Source organism: Prosopis cineraria, unplaced genomic scaffold, assembly GCF_029017545.1.
Source record: "Prosopis cineraria cultivar Desert tree isolate PC_DT_omini unplaced genomic scaffold, ASM2901754v1 PC3, whole genome shotgun sequence".
Lineage (NCBI taxonomy): Eukaryota > Viridiplantae > Streptophyta > Magnoliopsida > Fabales > Fabaceae > Prosopis > Prosopis cineraria.
Window position 1 is genome coordinate 39780941 of NW_026555334.1, and position 14737 is coordinate 39795677.

Genomic DNA, 14737 nt, shown 5'->3' on the forward strand with positions numbered 1-14737 from the left:
GACAAATGCGCTTTGATAGTTTAGTTATATAATTATTTATTACCCGGGGCTAAACCTTTTGAAGTGGTCCTATTTAACTGCGCTTAGTGATTCTCTGAATGTAACTTAACTAGTTAAACTAGTGCTGGCCACAAGACTAGCTGCATCGTAGGCTACATAACGTAACTATGCCATTTACTTTAGCATATTTTTAACCGCTAATACATAGTGTAGTGACATATATGCATGTTTATATCAAAAGAGGTTAAAAGAGGTAGAACGGTCAATCAATTAGTAAAAATTTAACTTATAAAAACCATATAATCAAATCTTATTATAGATGTGAAAATCTTATTAGTAAACAATTTATCAATATATTTGTAATACTCTTTGAATTTACAGGCATATCTTGGTTTGATAAGTTTTTTTTTAAAAAAAAAGAAAAGAAAAGCCAGAGGTTATGATATTTGTTAATTGTTTATTTATTTTGGACGGCTGAACTTGTATATCCACCATCCTTTTTATATTTAATTCGCACTGAAAATGGCTTCAACTTTGATTTTTGGTTGCTACATATCAAAGCTCCAACTAGTGAAATGCATGGCATTATCACATGCAATTTATTTTGTAAAGTCAAGGAATTCAAACCGTAAAATAATAATAATAATAATAATAATAATAATCAATGCTAAGCAAGATATAAGAAGATGGGAGGATTAAAGCGGAAACAGCAGAGTGACAGATAGCTCGTTGGAGACGTGATGATGTACGGATGCAGTTTGTATGATAAACAGTGAAGAGACGTTACCGCAAATAGATGGAAACCTATTTAAGAAAGCGAGGCTGAGAGTGTGTGCGCGGTGGGTGCGAAGGGCTAAAGGGTACTGATTTTCTATAATTTATGAATAAATAGGGTCACATAGGATCATTCAAAAGATCCCTGCATGAAAGCGTTTGCTCATTGGTGATTTCCCTTTGTGTTTCCCTTCACACTTTACTCGTCTCGCTCTCCCCCTCTCCCCCCACTTTGAGTGTCTCTGCGTTGCTTGAAATTCTACCGACATGGCTCCAACTTAACAGGCTTTCCCTGCTGTTGCCTCGAATTTCATGCTGTTTCCTCCTTCTTTACTTCTTTCACTCCCATGTGAGTTCTCTTCTTCATGCAATTGATGGCTTTTATCTACTCATTCTCTTGCGTTTCACCTCTGCCCCCGTGGGTGGGTGGGTGTGTGTGTGTGTCTGTGAGTGGATTTTTTTTAACCTTTTTGAGTTTCTCAAGTTTTTTCATGTCCCTGCGGCTTAGGTTGCTTATAATAAACTTGGTTCATGCACCTGGCTTTTGTATTCCATGCTCATTTCTGCTGCACTATTTGCATTTTTTTTTTTTTGGGTTAAAATTGTTGGGTAGCGTCGCTTTTTTTCTCAAATAATTTCTTCTTCCTATTCTTCCTACCATTGTCTCCTTTGTTTCACATTGCGTTCTGTTTTTAAGGTCTGTGAACACTTAATTCTGAAGTTCTTTTTGGCTGAGCTTTCTACAGCAAATCATTATCGTCCTTTTTTAGATGGAAAAGCTGAGGAAACAGTGTTTCTGTTATGTTGCATTTTAAAAGAAAAGGCTCTTGACTGAGGCTCTTTTGAAGAATGGGTACCGTGTTAAGTTGTAGCAACGAGCTTTAATTTATGCAAAGTCCAGTCTCCCATCTTTTCTCGCTTGATTTATGATCTTTTCACCCGCGCATTTGGATGAGTACATGTTACTCACAAGTACGTGCCTACTTTACAATCTTTGTTTTACAGACAGGAAATAATTCAGACAAACAAGATTACCTTATAAATCATCGTTTAGATCATTTTAGAGGGTTCACATGGCCATGCAAACTGTTTATTTCAAAGAACATGAAGGAATTGTCCACAATTCCATTGGACAATTGTCATCTGTAACTTCAGCCCCCTGGTGGACTGCCCATGGATCTCAAACAGTTCAGCAGGAGTCTTTTGGCCAAATGAAACATTTCTCACTGGACTTTCCCAACTATGTCGACCAACTCACGGGCCCAAAGCAGCCGGGAAGAGCATCTCATCATGTGTTGGATAAAGGACACACAACACAGTTCACTATCTTCCCAGGTAATTCTCTTCTCTGAATCTTGTGTTGCCGTTAGACACTTATCTCCCCGCTGGAATTACTTAGTTTCACTAATTATGCTTATTCCAATATATACCAACACTTGAAAAGGAAATACGTAAATAGGATAGATGTCTAATGGGATCCCGGTAAACATTGACTAATTTTTTAGCTTTCATGTGTAATAGAGAGCAGGGTTTCCACCCTAGTTTGACCTGTTCTAGAATATATTATCCATCAGATGAATTATTACGTCGCCATTTTTAGATGCAACTGACATTGTAAAGATGAGTGCAATGCAAAAATCTGAAGATGTTTCCTTAATACCCAACTGTACGTGAAGTTGTTGGACGATACTAAATGGGGTGGAGAAGATGATTCTACACATGATGATTTCAATTTTCAACAGAAAGTGAGTGGTATCATATTATACTACTCAGCATTGGCACTGTTCGCAACGTTGTGTAAGAAAAGATTCTTGAAAACTACTCATAAAAGACTTGAGTCTTGTTCAGTGTCTCTTTCATTCTGCTTTTCTTATGCATGGGATGTCATTCTCAGGCCTTTTCATCTACATATCTCAATTTTTGCAGTCTATCACGCCTACTTTGATTTGTCAGATGTAGATTGCAATAAGATGAAGTATGAGTTCTACCCCTCACGCTTCAGAGTTCATTTCAAGTATTTCCTCTTAGTAACTCTTGTCATAACCTTCTAATAAGCATTCAAGTGGGGGTGGGGAATTCTCCATAAAATAACTGGCTATTAAGGAGGGAGAATCAACCAATTTATGTGCTGCATAGAACAATCAATGTTATATGAGACTACGTATCCTATGCTAACTTGATCCCCATCATTTGTCCGTCCTTAGAGAGTTGGTATTTCGGCTGCTACATTTTGCAACACTTCACTTGGCTTTCTTGCTGGTTAAAATAATTCGCAAGCAGCCCTTTTTGATGATACTTAAACCAGCTTTGATACTGATTGATGAGCAACCAAATGTGACAGAAAGTTCCCCTTGGAAGTTAACTGTTGTGGCGGGAAAATAATAATAATCCAATTAAGTTCCCTATAGTGTAGTCAATATTTCAATGTAGGGCTAAGAATTTCATGGTATATTAGTACATACTAGTATCTTCTGATCAAATTATTCTGGATGAGTGAGTGCTGCTTGGCATGAAGAATGGACCTCTCCCCTACGTCTTTCCCCATGGGCAGGGGCTCTTGCTTTATTATTCACTTCAAGAGTTCTTCTGAAGACAACTTCCTCGTTCAAGGTGTTGCTACTCAGATTATCAGAATGTTCTAACTATTAGCTTATCTAGCAACTAAAATGAGGTTATCCATTTAACGATTTACCTCCTATCAAAATACTTGAAATTTAATCCTTCTGTGTTTTGCTTTAAATTATGTAGAAGAAAACATATTTAGTTTTTAAGTCTGTTGTTTCCGGAATTGATACTTCAACTTCTCTTTGGCTAACTATTCAATTTTAAAAACCGTTTGGTACATTAGCAACTTAATATCTTAAATTTATTCTTCAGAAGATTGCGAGATGTCAGACGATACACCAAAGCATCAGGCATTTATGTCAATTCATGGATCATCTCCTGAACCTCGTGGTCATTTTGAAATAAAATTTAATCAGCCTATGGTAAAATTCCTCATCAAAAAAACCCTTTGATGCTTCACTATTTTATCTTTGGGATCAACTTATGCCTGTTATTTTTTGCATTGTAGATCTGTTCAAAATATGCTTATATGGATAGACTTTATGGGCTCATCTCAACTTATGGACCTCAAATTCCGGTTCGTCTTTACTCTAGCAATCTTCTTAGTCTGTTAAAGTCATGCGATTCTTTCAATATGCTTGCAGGGGAACATACTTTACCCTTTTGGTAACGGGCTGGCAGTGAGTTTATTCTTTGCAACATGGCTACCAATATTATGGTAGACCAAAGCAATTATTGCCAAGTTATGCCCTGTCACTACTGCGCAGGCGAACAGGATCAACAATCATTCTGAGTTGCCATCTAAATATCCCGTGGCTTTATAACTGAAAGATAACGACTAATAAGAAAGACAATAACATAATGAAAGTAAAAAGTGAGATGTTTGAACTGAAGAAAATAAAAATGCACTTATGCACAAATGTACTGGGCCTTCTCGTTCAATTATAAGATGCATTATGCTTAGCATTATTTGTTTTTGCTTATCTTTTGGTGATCTGCCCTATCTGCTGATTCATAGATGTATCCATCTGTGATGAGACAGGGCCGTTTGATGCTGCCACTTAACTTGACATCCGATGATGGGCCAATTTATGTAAATGCTAAGCAGTATCATGGAATCATCCGGCGTCGGCAGTCACGCGCAAAGGCTTTACTCGAGAATAAATTAACAAAACGGCGCAGGGTACGATTCTTTTTTTGGTAACCTGGATTTTTATGACCTTCATAAAGAAGAATCCAAGCTTTTCAGTCATTTTAGACATCAAAATGTTCCTTTATTCAGTCAGAACTCTGAAAGATAAAACACTTCTGATGGCATTCCTTGACTATTGAATTATTTTTTTGTTTCCTCTGCTCTTCTTACAGCTCTATTTATGCCGTGTCTGTCTTACTTACAGCCCTACATGCATGAATCACGTCACCTCCATGCAATGAGGCGACCAAGAGGATGCGGTGGTCGCTTCTTGAACACAAGAAATCTGAAAAATGGGAATGGTGAAAGCGCAGTGAACAAAACTGTGGAGGGTCTATTCCAGTCTAGTGGCTCTCAGAGTTCTGAAGTTCTGCAATCAGAGGGTGGAACTCTGAATTCATCAAAGGAAACCAACGGTAGCAGTTCACATGTTTCAGGGTTGGAGGTGACTAGCATGTATGCACGTGGAACTTTTGATGGCTTTGGTCTCAATCATGTGGGATCCCCTGTGCACTCTCTTGCAGACATGATAGATAGTGGACGTGGCATTGCCATGCCCGCAAAATGGGTTTCAGCAGCGGGTAACTGCTGCAAACTCTAAGCCGGAAGGCCAGGGAAACAAGCGCCATGACCAGATGAAGATGTTCTATTCCTGTCATTTGCATCAGCCTTTGTTGTGGAGACTGGCTCTACCATCTGGTTTGAAGGCAAACCATCCTTGGCTAACTAGGCAAACCATCCTTGGCTAATTAAGGTAAACCATCCTTGGCTAATTAGGTGAGCCATCTTTGGCTCATTATATCTACCGTACTACTGGCTCGGTCTTTCTGAGCGGACCTGTCTTGGCATGGTTAGGAATGTCAATGACTTAATGTCCTGTTCCAGTTGACCGTAATGTGTAATAAGAGCGTGATAATCTGGTTGACTCTGTGCTTTTTAATTATGTCTTGTCGTGTTTTATTCTCGAACTTGTGAGATTAGATGAATGTATCATAATAAGGCTCTCGCTTTTGCTGGTGTGTTTTGATTAAAGGCTTCCTTATGTTTGATATTGGTCAGTCTAAAATAACCACAAGCACATCCCAAACGCATGAAGACTTCTCTTTAGTTATGGCAGCCGCCAAGTCTGACTACCAATAATCTAATTCCATTTGTCCATGTTTGTAGGAAGTATTGACAAATAGAATAGTCAAATCGTGGTCAAATTACATTTCAAAATGTTTACAGTCTTAACGGGCTCGAGCAATGGAAACCATTGCTAAGTGTGCCGGAATGGAAAAATGGTGGTTCAGACAGCATCTCTTCTTACTGGTCTTGAGTTTGATTCTTTTCTGAAACAATTTAGAACTAAAATGCCATTGGAAGAAGTTCTGCTTTTAACATCCTTGGGAGAAGGAAAGGCTAAGCTAGCCAGAGTTTGAAAATAATACCACGAAAATTATAATCAAGAGGAATTAGGAACAATAAAAGTAAGACATGTATCTGACCTCGGCTATACATATTTGGTAAAAGAACTAATGAATTGTCGGCCAAAAAAAAAACAGATGATTTTTTTTTATAAAAAGACAAATTTCATTAAACAAAGTAAAACGATTACAAACAAAAGCCGAGGAGAAGAAGTTGAACTACTTTCTCAGATTTAGAAAACGAAAGAGCAACATAAAACCAAAAGCAATAAAAAAAAAGACCACAACAACAGGGGAATCATCTTGTCTCGTTGATGAAAATAAAAAAAAAAAACCAGCTGCATGAAGAACTTTAAAAGAACAGATGAATTGAACCAAGATTGCAGGAGCAAGCTATATTGGGAGTGAGAGCATATATAAATACAAAGAGGAGGCACCACATTTTTGTACAAAAGCTACCAACAATGGAAAAGGAACAAAAAAAAACGTGCAAAACAATCATAAACGTAATTCCTCCCAAATGATAAAAGCTATTGAAAATTTTGAAGGCACGAGACACGTGCTCCTAAAAACAAGCATATGCTAATCTTTAGTATCTTTCCCCTAATAGCTCCATGATACTAGGCCCCATCAGATTCCTAGAAACCAATTCCCTGGGTGTTCAGTTCAAAGTTCAAACACACGCGTACTAATAATAAGAATAAATAGTTAATTTATACAGCATCACCCGACCAAAAGAATAATATTATAATGAATACAAAAAAGAAAAATATTTCTCTAATCCAGGGGGGAAGGAGGGGGTTGACTAATTCAAAGCCACCAGGAGCATGAAACGATATGGTGAAATATCAGTTTACTTTCTTAACACAATAGGAAGAACTATGATCAATATAATAATGATGAGCAGTATGATGGCAATACAAGTCCATTTCCGGGAGTTCTTCTGGTGCTTCCTTGCAACATGCAACTGCTGCACCCCACCTCTCACGTACGAATCAGCCCTTGCCACGTGGCTCTCTATATCATCCAGCTGTTCCCCCTGGGTTTGGACCAGCACTGCCATGTCCAGAAACACCTGGTGCAGCTCATTCAGATTTCTCTCTATCTCTTTCACCGCGTCGTGCCTCTCTTGAATCTCATGGATCGTGTCCAGCACGCTCGCTCTCCCTTGCTGTTGAATCGCTTTCTGCAGGAAACTCTCACTCTCCCCTGCTCCACCATATTTCCTATCAGTATCTCATCTATAAACACAAACATGTCCTTCTTCAAAAGTACACGTTCCTTTTCACGAATATTCATCAGAAAATTTTTATCTTGCGCGACACGAGACTGGTCAAAAACTTAAAATGCTTAAGTATATTTCACAGACGTCTTTGACTTCCGTTCGTTGGATTGTTATTAAAAATGTTTTACTTGAACTTTCAACGTTATGGCGGAATATACTTACCAGTAGAGACGAGGAGGTCGATGGTTTTGTCGTCGGGATTCTCTCCGGTGACCGTGTAGTATCTACGTCGTACGGTGTCTCTATATTCGGTGGAAATTTGTTGCCTGAGGTTGTTGAAGCTCTCCATAGAGTCTTTGAGCTTCTTTCTCAAGCCGTTGACCACTGAAGTTCGAGTCCGGTCGGAAGACGAGCCAGGTCCGCAACCGGGCAAGCTGCGGTTATCTTCGTTGGAGCGATCGAGTGCCTCGAGGCGGAGCTTGATGAACTTGGCTTTCTTGAGGGCGAGAGCGACGTCGGAATCCATGCGAGAGCGAAGGTCCTTGACGGCCTTAGCGTTGTGAAGAGTCTTGCTCTGTTCGTGAGAGCTACGGAGGGATTGGTTGAGGCGCTCCAGCTCGTTGAGCTCCTTCTTGAGGGAATCCACTTCCTGGAAGAACTTGTCAAGGTTGGCGCCGTCCGTCAGCTCCGCCATCTGGATGACGTGGTGGTGGTTGTTGCCTTCGGCGGAGCGGGAAAAGGAGGAGCTCAACAGGTCGTTCATGTTGGAGGACGCAGGAAAGGAAGGATTTTGGAATGAGAATAGAGCAGGATATTGGAGAATATATCCGAATGAATTACAATATAAGCGAATTAAATGGTCCTTCGTTGAAGTCTTGAAGAGACTGGTCAAATTAAATGCTTGTACCAGACAGGGGCTGCAGGAGAAAAGAAAGAATGCTTAACTGGTCAAAGGGTTGGCACAACGCAAATTCGACCATTTCATTTTTAATCGCCAGAGATGTAGACTTCGCTAGGAAGACTTCTCCTTTAATTTATTATCTTATTTTCTTTTAAAAATATCAGCAGCCACTCGCTTTTTTTTTTCAAAAATATAAATAACTAAACTGATATTTTGCACAATTAAAACAACTTAATCATTGTATTGTTAAGGATACTAGAGAGGGATTTGATTGATGGATGCTTTCTTTCTTTGTTTCAAAGAAAATGGTGCGGAATGGTTACTAGCTAGGGCGATGAGTATAAGGTGTCAGGGATTCCATTCCTGATACGTGTATCAAAAATATTTTGTTGGGAAAAATAAGATTCACTTTTATGATATTTATGATTTATGATTTGAAAGAGATTAATTACTGACTGCCCTTTGACGGGTATCTTTGATATATGCATTTAAAAAATAAAAAAAAAACCAATGCCATAGAACGTAATAGAGTGAAATCTTCAACACTGTCTTTTTGATGCGAATCCTTCTCAAAAAAAATCAGGTGAAGGTGGTTCATAAAACACATTTAATTATTGACTCTTAAGACACGCTCATAAACTCAAGTTACATATTTTATAGTTTTTCTCTCGTTGTGAACATTAAATATGAGTAACTCTTTCAACAGAAATTTAAATATTAATTTATCACATTATAAAAAATTAAATTTTTTTTACTAAATCCAACTCTTGTTAATAAACTCAAATTATATTTTGCACACCTCATTTTACATGACTCGCTATAGGACATGCTAATGATGATCAAAACTGACTACATTGAACCGAACCAAGCCAATCCAACAAAAAATGATCAAAACCCAATATTAAAAAGATCTCGTCTGGTGTTAAAAAATTCTGGATCGAATGGTTCAATTCAGGTTTTGGTTTTTTTTTTCTTTATAAAACCTAAACCACACTTTTTTATATTTTTAAATGTGTTTTTCATGGTTAGATTAGATTATTAGACGTTAGTCTGTTAATTAGTTTTTTACTCCTACACTTTAATTTTAATAAAAGCCTATCCTAAATTGCTTCAAAAATTCAAAAATAAGTAACTCACTGATCACCCCTTTCAATAATTCAATTGCTCGAGACATTGTATTATTTTCTTCCTCTATGAAACTTTTCACTGAAAGTTAATAGGATACTTAACCCTAACCCCTTCATTTTGTATATGTAAGTTATGCTGTGAGTTTTATTTTTCATAATTATTATTATCTTAGAGTTCATATTTAAATATATTTTCTTCCTTCTTATATATTAAGCTTAACCACCATGTTAGATTGGTTTTATTCAAAGAATCATGTTCTCTTTCACATAACTATACTCTTCATGTCTACCAATAATGAAACACAACGCTCTAAGTGTAACTTGAAATTAGAATAGAAAGAAAAAAGAGAGAACCATTATGATTAAACACAATATATGATTTGATATATTAAAAAATCATTTAGACTTGATCTATAAACGAATCAAACCAAATCAAATTATTTAAAAGCTGAACTGAATTGATTTTAACATAAAATTGATCAAGTATTATTTTTTATGCAAACACTTTGATTTAATTTGGTTCAAGTTTTAGTCAAAATCAAGCTAAATCATATCTCTAAACGCTCCATGCAAACCATCTTCCTAGCAAATTCCTTGCTAGAAAACCATTTTTCCTGACCCCAATACGTAGGGAACTAATTTAGGATTGATGAAATAAAATAACGCGCTCATGAAGCTGAGACACAATGAGGTATACTCCCTCCATCCTTATATATAAGATATTTCAAACCAAATCATACAAATTAATAAAAGTTGATAATCTAATTAAAAACACAGCAATATTTCAATTTTGCCCATAATTATTTTAAATAAAAAATGAATCTTTTTTTTAAAGTAAATTAACGACAATACTTATTTTTTCTCTTTTTAATCTAATAAGAGTATAATTATCTATTTATTAAAAAATATGTTTATAAACTCTTATATTTTGTGATAAAATAAGGTTTTAGAAAATTTTGTATATATAAAGACGGATGGAGTATGTCATGGGAAAAAGAAAGAAGAGGAAAATGTGGCTGAAAGTTCAAAGGATTAACCAGTCAGAGGGCATTACTTGGTTTTCATACGGAGATAGCTAAACTTTTGAATTCGTTTGAGATAAGGAAGCGCGTGGATATTTTGTGCATCTTCAAATCGTCTTTGATTATTAAGCACAATAATTACAATTTAAAATAAAGAGTCATATCTGAAACCAGAGGCCATAACAAGGATATCATTATTATTATTATTATTATTATTATTATTATTATTATTATTATTAGGGAGAGGCTGTTGTCATTCATCGGGGCTCAGGCGCAGCCGAGGGATTAACTTTGATTGAAGGGGAAAAAAGTGCAGCATGACTTTTATTTTCTGATTCTTATTGGCTCATCAACTATCACACACATACACACACGAGGAGTGAAATAACATTTGTTTATCTGTCGCGCAGCTCTCATGCCAATGAAATTGCCGTCAAGTTTTTTTTTAGGAAAAAAAACCTAAGTCCAAACTTCTATAATTCTTTTGACATATAGCATTTGTGAAATTTATTTTTGAAAGAATTGTATTCAATAACTATTTAAAAAAATTATTTGTAAATAAGTATCAATGCAAAATGAAATGTTATTAAAATAGAGATATAAACTTTTTTTTTTAAATTAGACTTATTATTAGTCCTCATGCAAACAAGCTTCTTAAACGATTCTTCTATACAATTCTCCTTTTATTTTTTCCATCCGTTAAACCCTGATACAGAGAATGAATTGCACTGTCATTCATAAAATTTCATTATTTATTGTGAGATCGGAACTACTGCTTCATATAATATAAAAGTACAACAAATATCGTGGTTATCCATTTATTTTCATGCGAAAAAATAATTGAAAGATTTTTTAAATAAAGAATGCCACATTTAAAAGGAGACGCTAAGTAAAGAATAATCACACTAGAAGACGTGGCAGTTTGGCCCCTTATCTGTGGTTTTTTTTTTCTTCAATGGCAATCATATTTATCATTTACCAAGCACCAAAAATCTATATACACATTAAACTAAAACCAGCAGAGGAAGTTAGGAGGAACGTAAATTTTGAAAATGTAGTCGTAATTGGAAGTTGAGCACGAAGTGAGGTTTCTCTTTCTGTCTTTAGGCCCCCACAAACACTTGAAATTGGCAACATTTGCAGCTCGATTTCCTTATCAGCATTAAATAAAGGAGAAATGATGCACAGGCTTAGATAAAAGCAAGAAGAATAAACAGGAAAGTTTAGAGTTCCACGAACGATACACATAAACCATCCATGATCAATAACGCAGCTGAGCCACCCCGATAAGGTTATCTACTCACTGGAAGAGAATGCAATTGCCCAATGTTACCTTCTAGAAGGCGGAGGCGGTGGAGGAGGTGTTTGAGGTGAAGCTGGCTGATTACCACTGCCACTTCCGCCTCCGCCACCGCCACCTTTATTTTCCCATGGTCTGACAGTGAAAAGAACCACAAACAAGATGATCACCAGGAGAATCGTAATAGCATAACAGGTCCATTTCCTGGTGTTTTTCTGGTGCTTCCTCGCAGTCTGCAACTGCTCAGCTCCACTCCTCACAAACGATTGAGCTCTCGCCACGTGGCTCTCTATGTCATCCAATTGCTCCCCTTGAGATTCCACCAACACTGCCATGTCAAGGAACACTTGATGCAGCTCCTTCAGATTCTTCTCTATCTCTTTCACCGCATCATGCCTCTCTTGAATCTCATTGATAGTATCCAGAATCCTGCCTCTACCCTGTTCTTGGATGGCTTTCTGAAGGAACGTCTCACTCTCACCTGCATTCATGTTCAACTCGCTGGTCACAAAATCATTCTGCTCTTCTACCGAATCATCACATTATAACAATTGAACATCGCCTAAAACAATCTGGCTGCATAATTTGTGCATTTTAAATAATTTCCTCCCCCCCCCCAAAAAAAAAAAAATTAAGCACATTTTGAGGTAATATTCTCCACCCCAATGTGCTATCCTTTATTATTTTTGCATCCAACACTAAAATTTGATGGCCCATGCTTGAAATTGATAAGATTAATTTACAGGAATGCCTGTGAATTGGTTTGCCAACAACTAAACAAATGAATGTGTTTTAAAACAGCTTCGTGTTATACAGGAAAAAAAAAACATATTCATTGTCTTTTTCCCAATTACTTTTTTGCTGTCTTCAATAACAATTTGCTAATGGGATGCCGAGTATCCATTTTGATTGAATATCATTACAATAATCCAAATTCTCCAGATTGAGAGGCCAGAGCATCTTTCGCTAATTATAACACGGATAGTTTTATTTATTTATTTTTTGGGGGGGTGGGAGGATTGCGAAGGCTACCTGTAGAGATCAAGAGATCGACGGTCTTCTCATCGGGGTTTTCGCCGGTGACTGTAAAATACCTGCGTTGTACAGTCTCCCGGTATTCCGTTGAGATCTGCTGCCTGAGGCTATTGAAGCTCTCCATGGAGTCTTTCAGCTTCTTTTTCAACCCGTTGACCACAGAAGTGCGGGTCCGGTCTGACGAGGATCCTGGCCCGCAACCCGGCAAGCTACGGTTGGCTGCGTTGGATCGCTCGAGGGCCTCCAACTTGACCTTGATGAGCTTGGCCTTCTTCAGAGCAATCGAAACATCGATGTCCATGCGAGACCGAAGGTCCTTGACGGCCTTTGCATTGTGAAGGGTCTTGCCCTGCTCGTGACAGCTCTGGAGGTTCTGGTTAAGGCGATCCAGCTCCTTGAGTTCGTCCTTGATGGACTCGACGTTGTCGAAAAACTTGTCGAGGTTGACACCGCCGGTAGGCGTGGTGGACGCCATCTCGATGACATGATGTGCGGGCGATGCCTGCTCGTGGCGGAGGCGAGAGAAGGAGCCGGAGAACAAGTCATTCATTCTAACAGAACAAACAAATTGAATTAAAGAATTCCAAAGCAAAACAAATGTAAATCGAGAGATAGGAGGAAGACAGGAATTGTGCAGTTGGGAGATTGAAGCAGTAGGATTTGGGATTTTTGGGGAGGATCGCGAGGGACTGGTCGCAGGTCAAGTTGGGGTAGCCGTAGGAGACCACTTGGACGCTGACGTGGACAACAAGGACGAAGCCGCGGATGTTGGAAAAGTCTCAGGGAGATGGACGGATGAAAAATTACTGCTCATTGAAACCGCTTTTATTTTATTATTATGAAAATTAATATTTTATAAAATATATTCTAAAATTAAAAAATAATAAAATAAATATTTTTTTATTTTTTTATCTTTCAGAACAATAATTTCAGAATATCTGAAAATTATTTCTATTTTTTTATTCTTTAAAATAATATTTTTTATTTTTTAAAATATTTTTTAAAAACACATTATTAAATCAATTTTTTTATTATTTTATTTTAAATAATAAAAATATATTTTTAAAACAGGTTATCAAATAGACCTTCGTCACTTTCTTTCCTCCTCCATTACCATTATTGTTAGATTAAATTTTTTTTTAAAGTATGTTATTATAATTTTTATAGAACAATATATAAATAAAATTTTATAATTTTTAAGTATTTAGATCAAATTTAAATAAATTTTCTGAAAAATTTATAATTTAAAGTGTTTAGATCAGATCTTAAATTTAATTTTTATAGTAATAATGTTATCAAAAATTAAATCAGAATCCTTTGAAAAATTGATCTATTGCATGAGCGGTATAAGCTCCTATCATTTAAACGAGAGATTGAAGATTTGATTTTTAATTTTTGTATATGTAGTAATTTAATTTAAAAAAAAATCAATCATTTGCTTTTGGTACCCAACTCCACAAGTCGAGTATACTCTCAGCAAAGCCTACCTTTTATAATTTATATATGAGACAAAAACAAAACAACGAAAGGGGCACCCCCTCTTCTTCCTCGTCCAAGTTCCTTTGCCGTTCTCATTCAAATAGAGACCGAGACCTGGTCCAAGAAAGAAAAACGCGTGGAAGTTAATTCATCCAATTTGCTACTAATCCATCTCAGATATGCCGATTTTTTACTTCAAGTCAGCACAAAAGTCCGTATTATTTTTCATTTCACAGGAGAGGCATTCTTTTAAGTTAAGGTAATCTAATTAGTTGATTTTAAACCAATTCTACCTACAAAACTACATTATAATCATCTCCTTCTTTTCTCAAACCATGGTTTTTTAAAAAATGTTTCCACGAATTTATATTTGAACTGAGTCCGATCTCAAATGAATGATAATGTGCCTAAAACGTCTTCCTCACTAATCTTTTTAACTTGGCGATGCTCGTTTTAATCCTCGTCTGCAGATTTAATGTTGATGTCTGGATGGCCATGCAATGGTGAGGAGAGGAACACTTCTCTGACTCCTTCATCAATTTATGCTTGTCGCAGTTGTTTGTATTTTTTTTCTTTACGTTATCTGTTTTCTAAGTTGTTTAGTACTCGTCTTTCATTACGCTTTCTATGAACCATAATTAGACTAGATCCCGTGCATTACACTGATGTGTTTTAAAAAATTTGAAAAAAAAAACTAATATGGATAATAAC

General features: G+C 36.6%; 3 protein-coding genes across 4 annotated transcripts; 1 reads left to right on the forward strand and 2 right to left on the reverse strand.

Moving 5' to 3' along the window:
• Positions 1-838: 838 nt before the first annotated feature.
• On the forward strand, positions 839-5563 carry LOC129305179 (nuclear transcription factor Y subunit A-10-like). Of its 2 annotated transcripts, none has more exons than XM_054945144.1 (6): positions 839-1123; positions 1780-2109; positions 3652-3761; positions 3848-3916; positions 4382-4522; positions 4737-5563. In XM_054945144.1, exons 2-6 carry the CDS (start codon positions 1848-1850, stop codon positions 5130-5132), a joined length of 978 nt encoding a protein of 325 aa, XP_054801119.1. In that variant the 5' UTR covers positions 839-1123; positions 1780-1847; the 3' UTR covers positions 5133-5563. The 2 variants fall into 2 exon arrangements, with proteins under 2 accessions (XP_054801119.1, XP_054801121.1); XM_054945146.1 differs by having other exon boundaries at positions 3655-3761.
• Positions 5564-6595: 1032 nt separating this feature from the next.
• On the reverse strand, positions 6596-8042 carry LOC129306724 (syntaxin-121-like). The gene is made up of 2 exons (XM_054947452.1): positions 7385-8042; positions 6596-7146 (listed from the first exon to the last, which is right to left on the reverse strand). The coding sequence occupies exons 1-2, from the start codon at positions 7923-7925 to the stop codon at positions 6791-6793; spliced, it is 897 nt and encodes a 298-aa protein (XP_054803427.1). The 5' UTR covers positions 7926-8042; the 3' UTR covers positions 6596-6790.
• A 3245-nt stretch (positions 8043-11287) lies between these two features.
• On the reverse strand, positions 11288-13290 carry LOC129306443 (syntaxin-121-like). Its single transcript, XM_054947056.1, has 2 exons — positions 12545-13290; positions 11288-11993 (listed from the first exon to the last, which is right to left on the reverse strand). Exons 1-2 carry the CDS (start codon positions 13095-13097, stop codon positions 11542-11544), a joined length of 1005 nt encoding a protein of 334 aa, XP_054803031.1. The 5' UTR covers positions 13098-13290; the 3' UTR covers positions 11288-11541.
• Positions 13291-14737: the final 1447 nt, after the last annotated feature.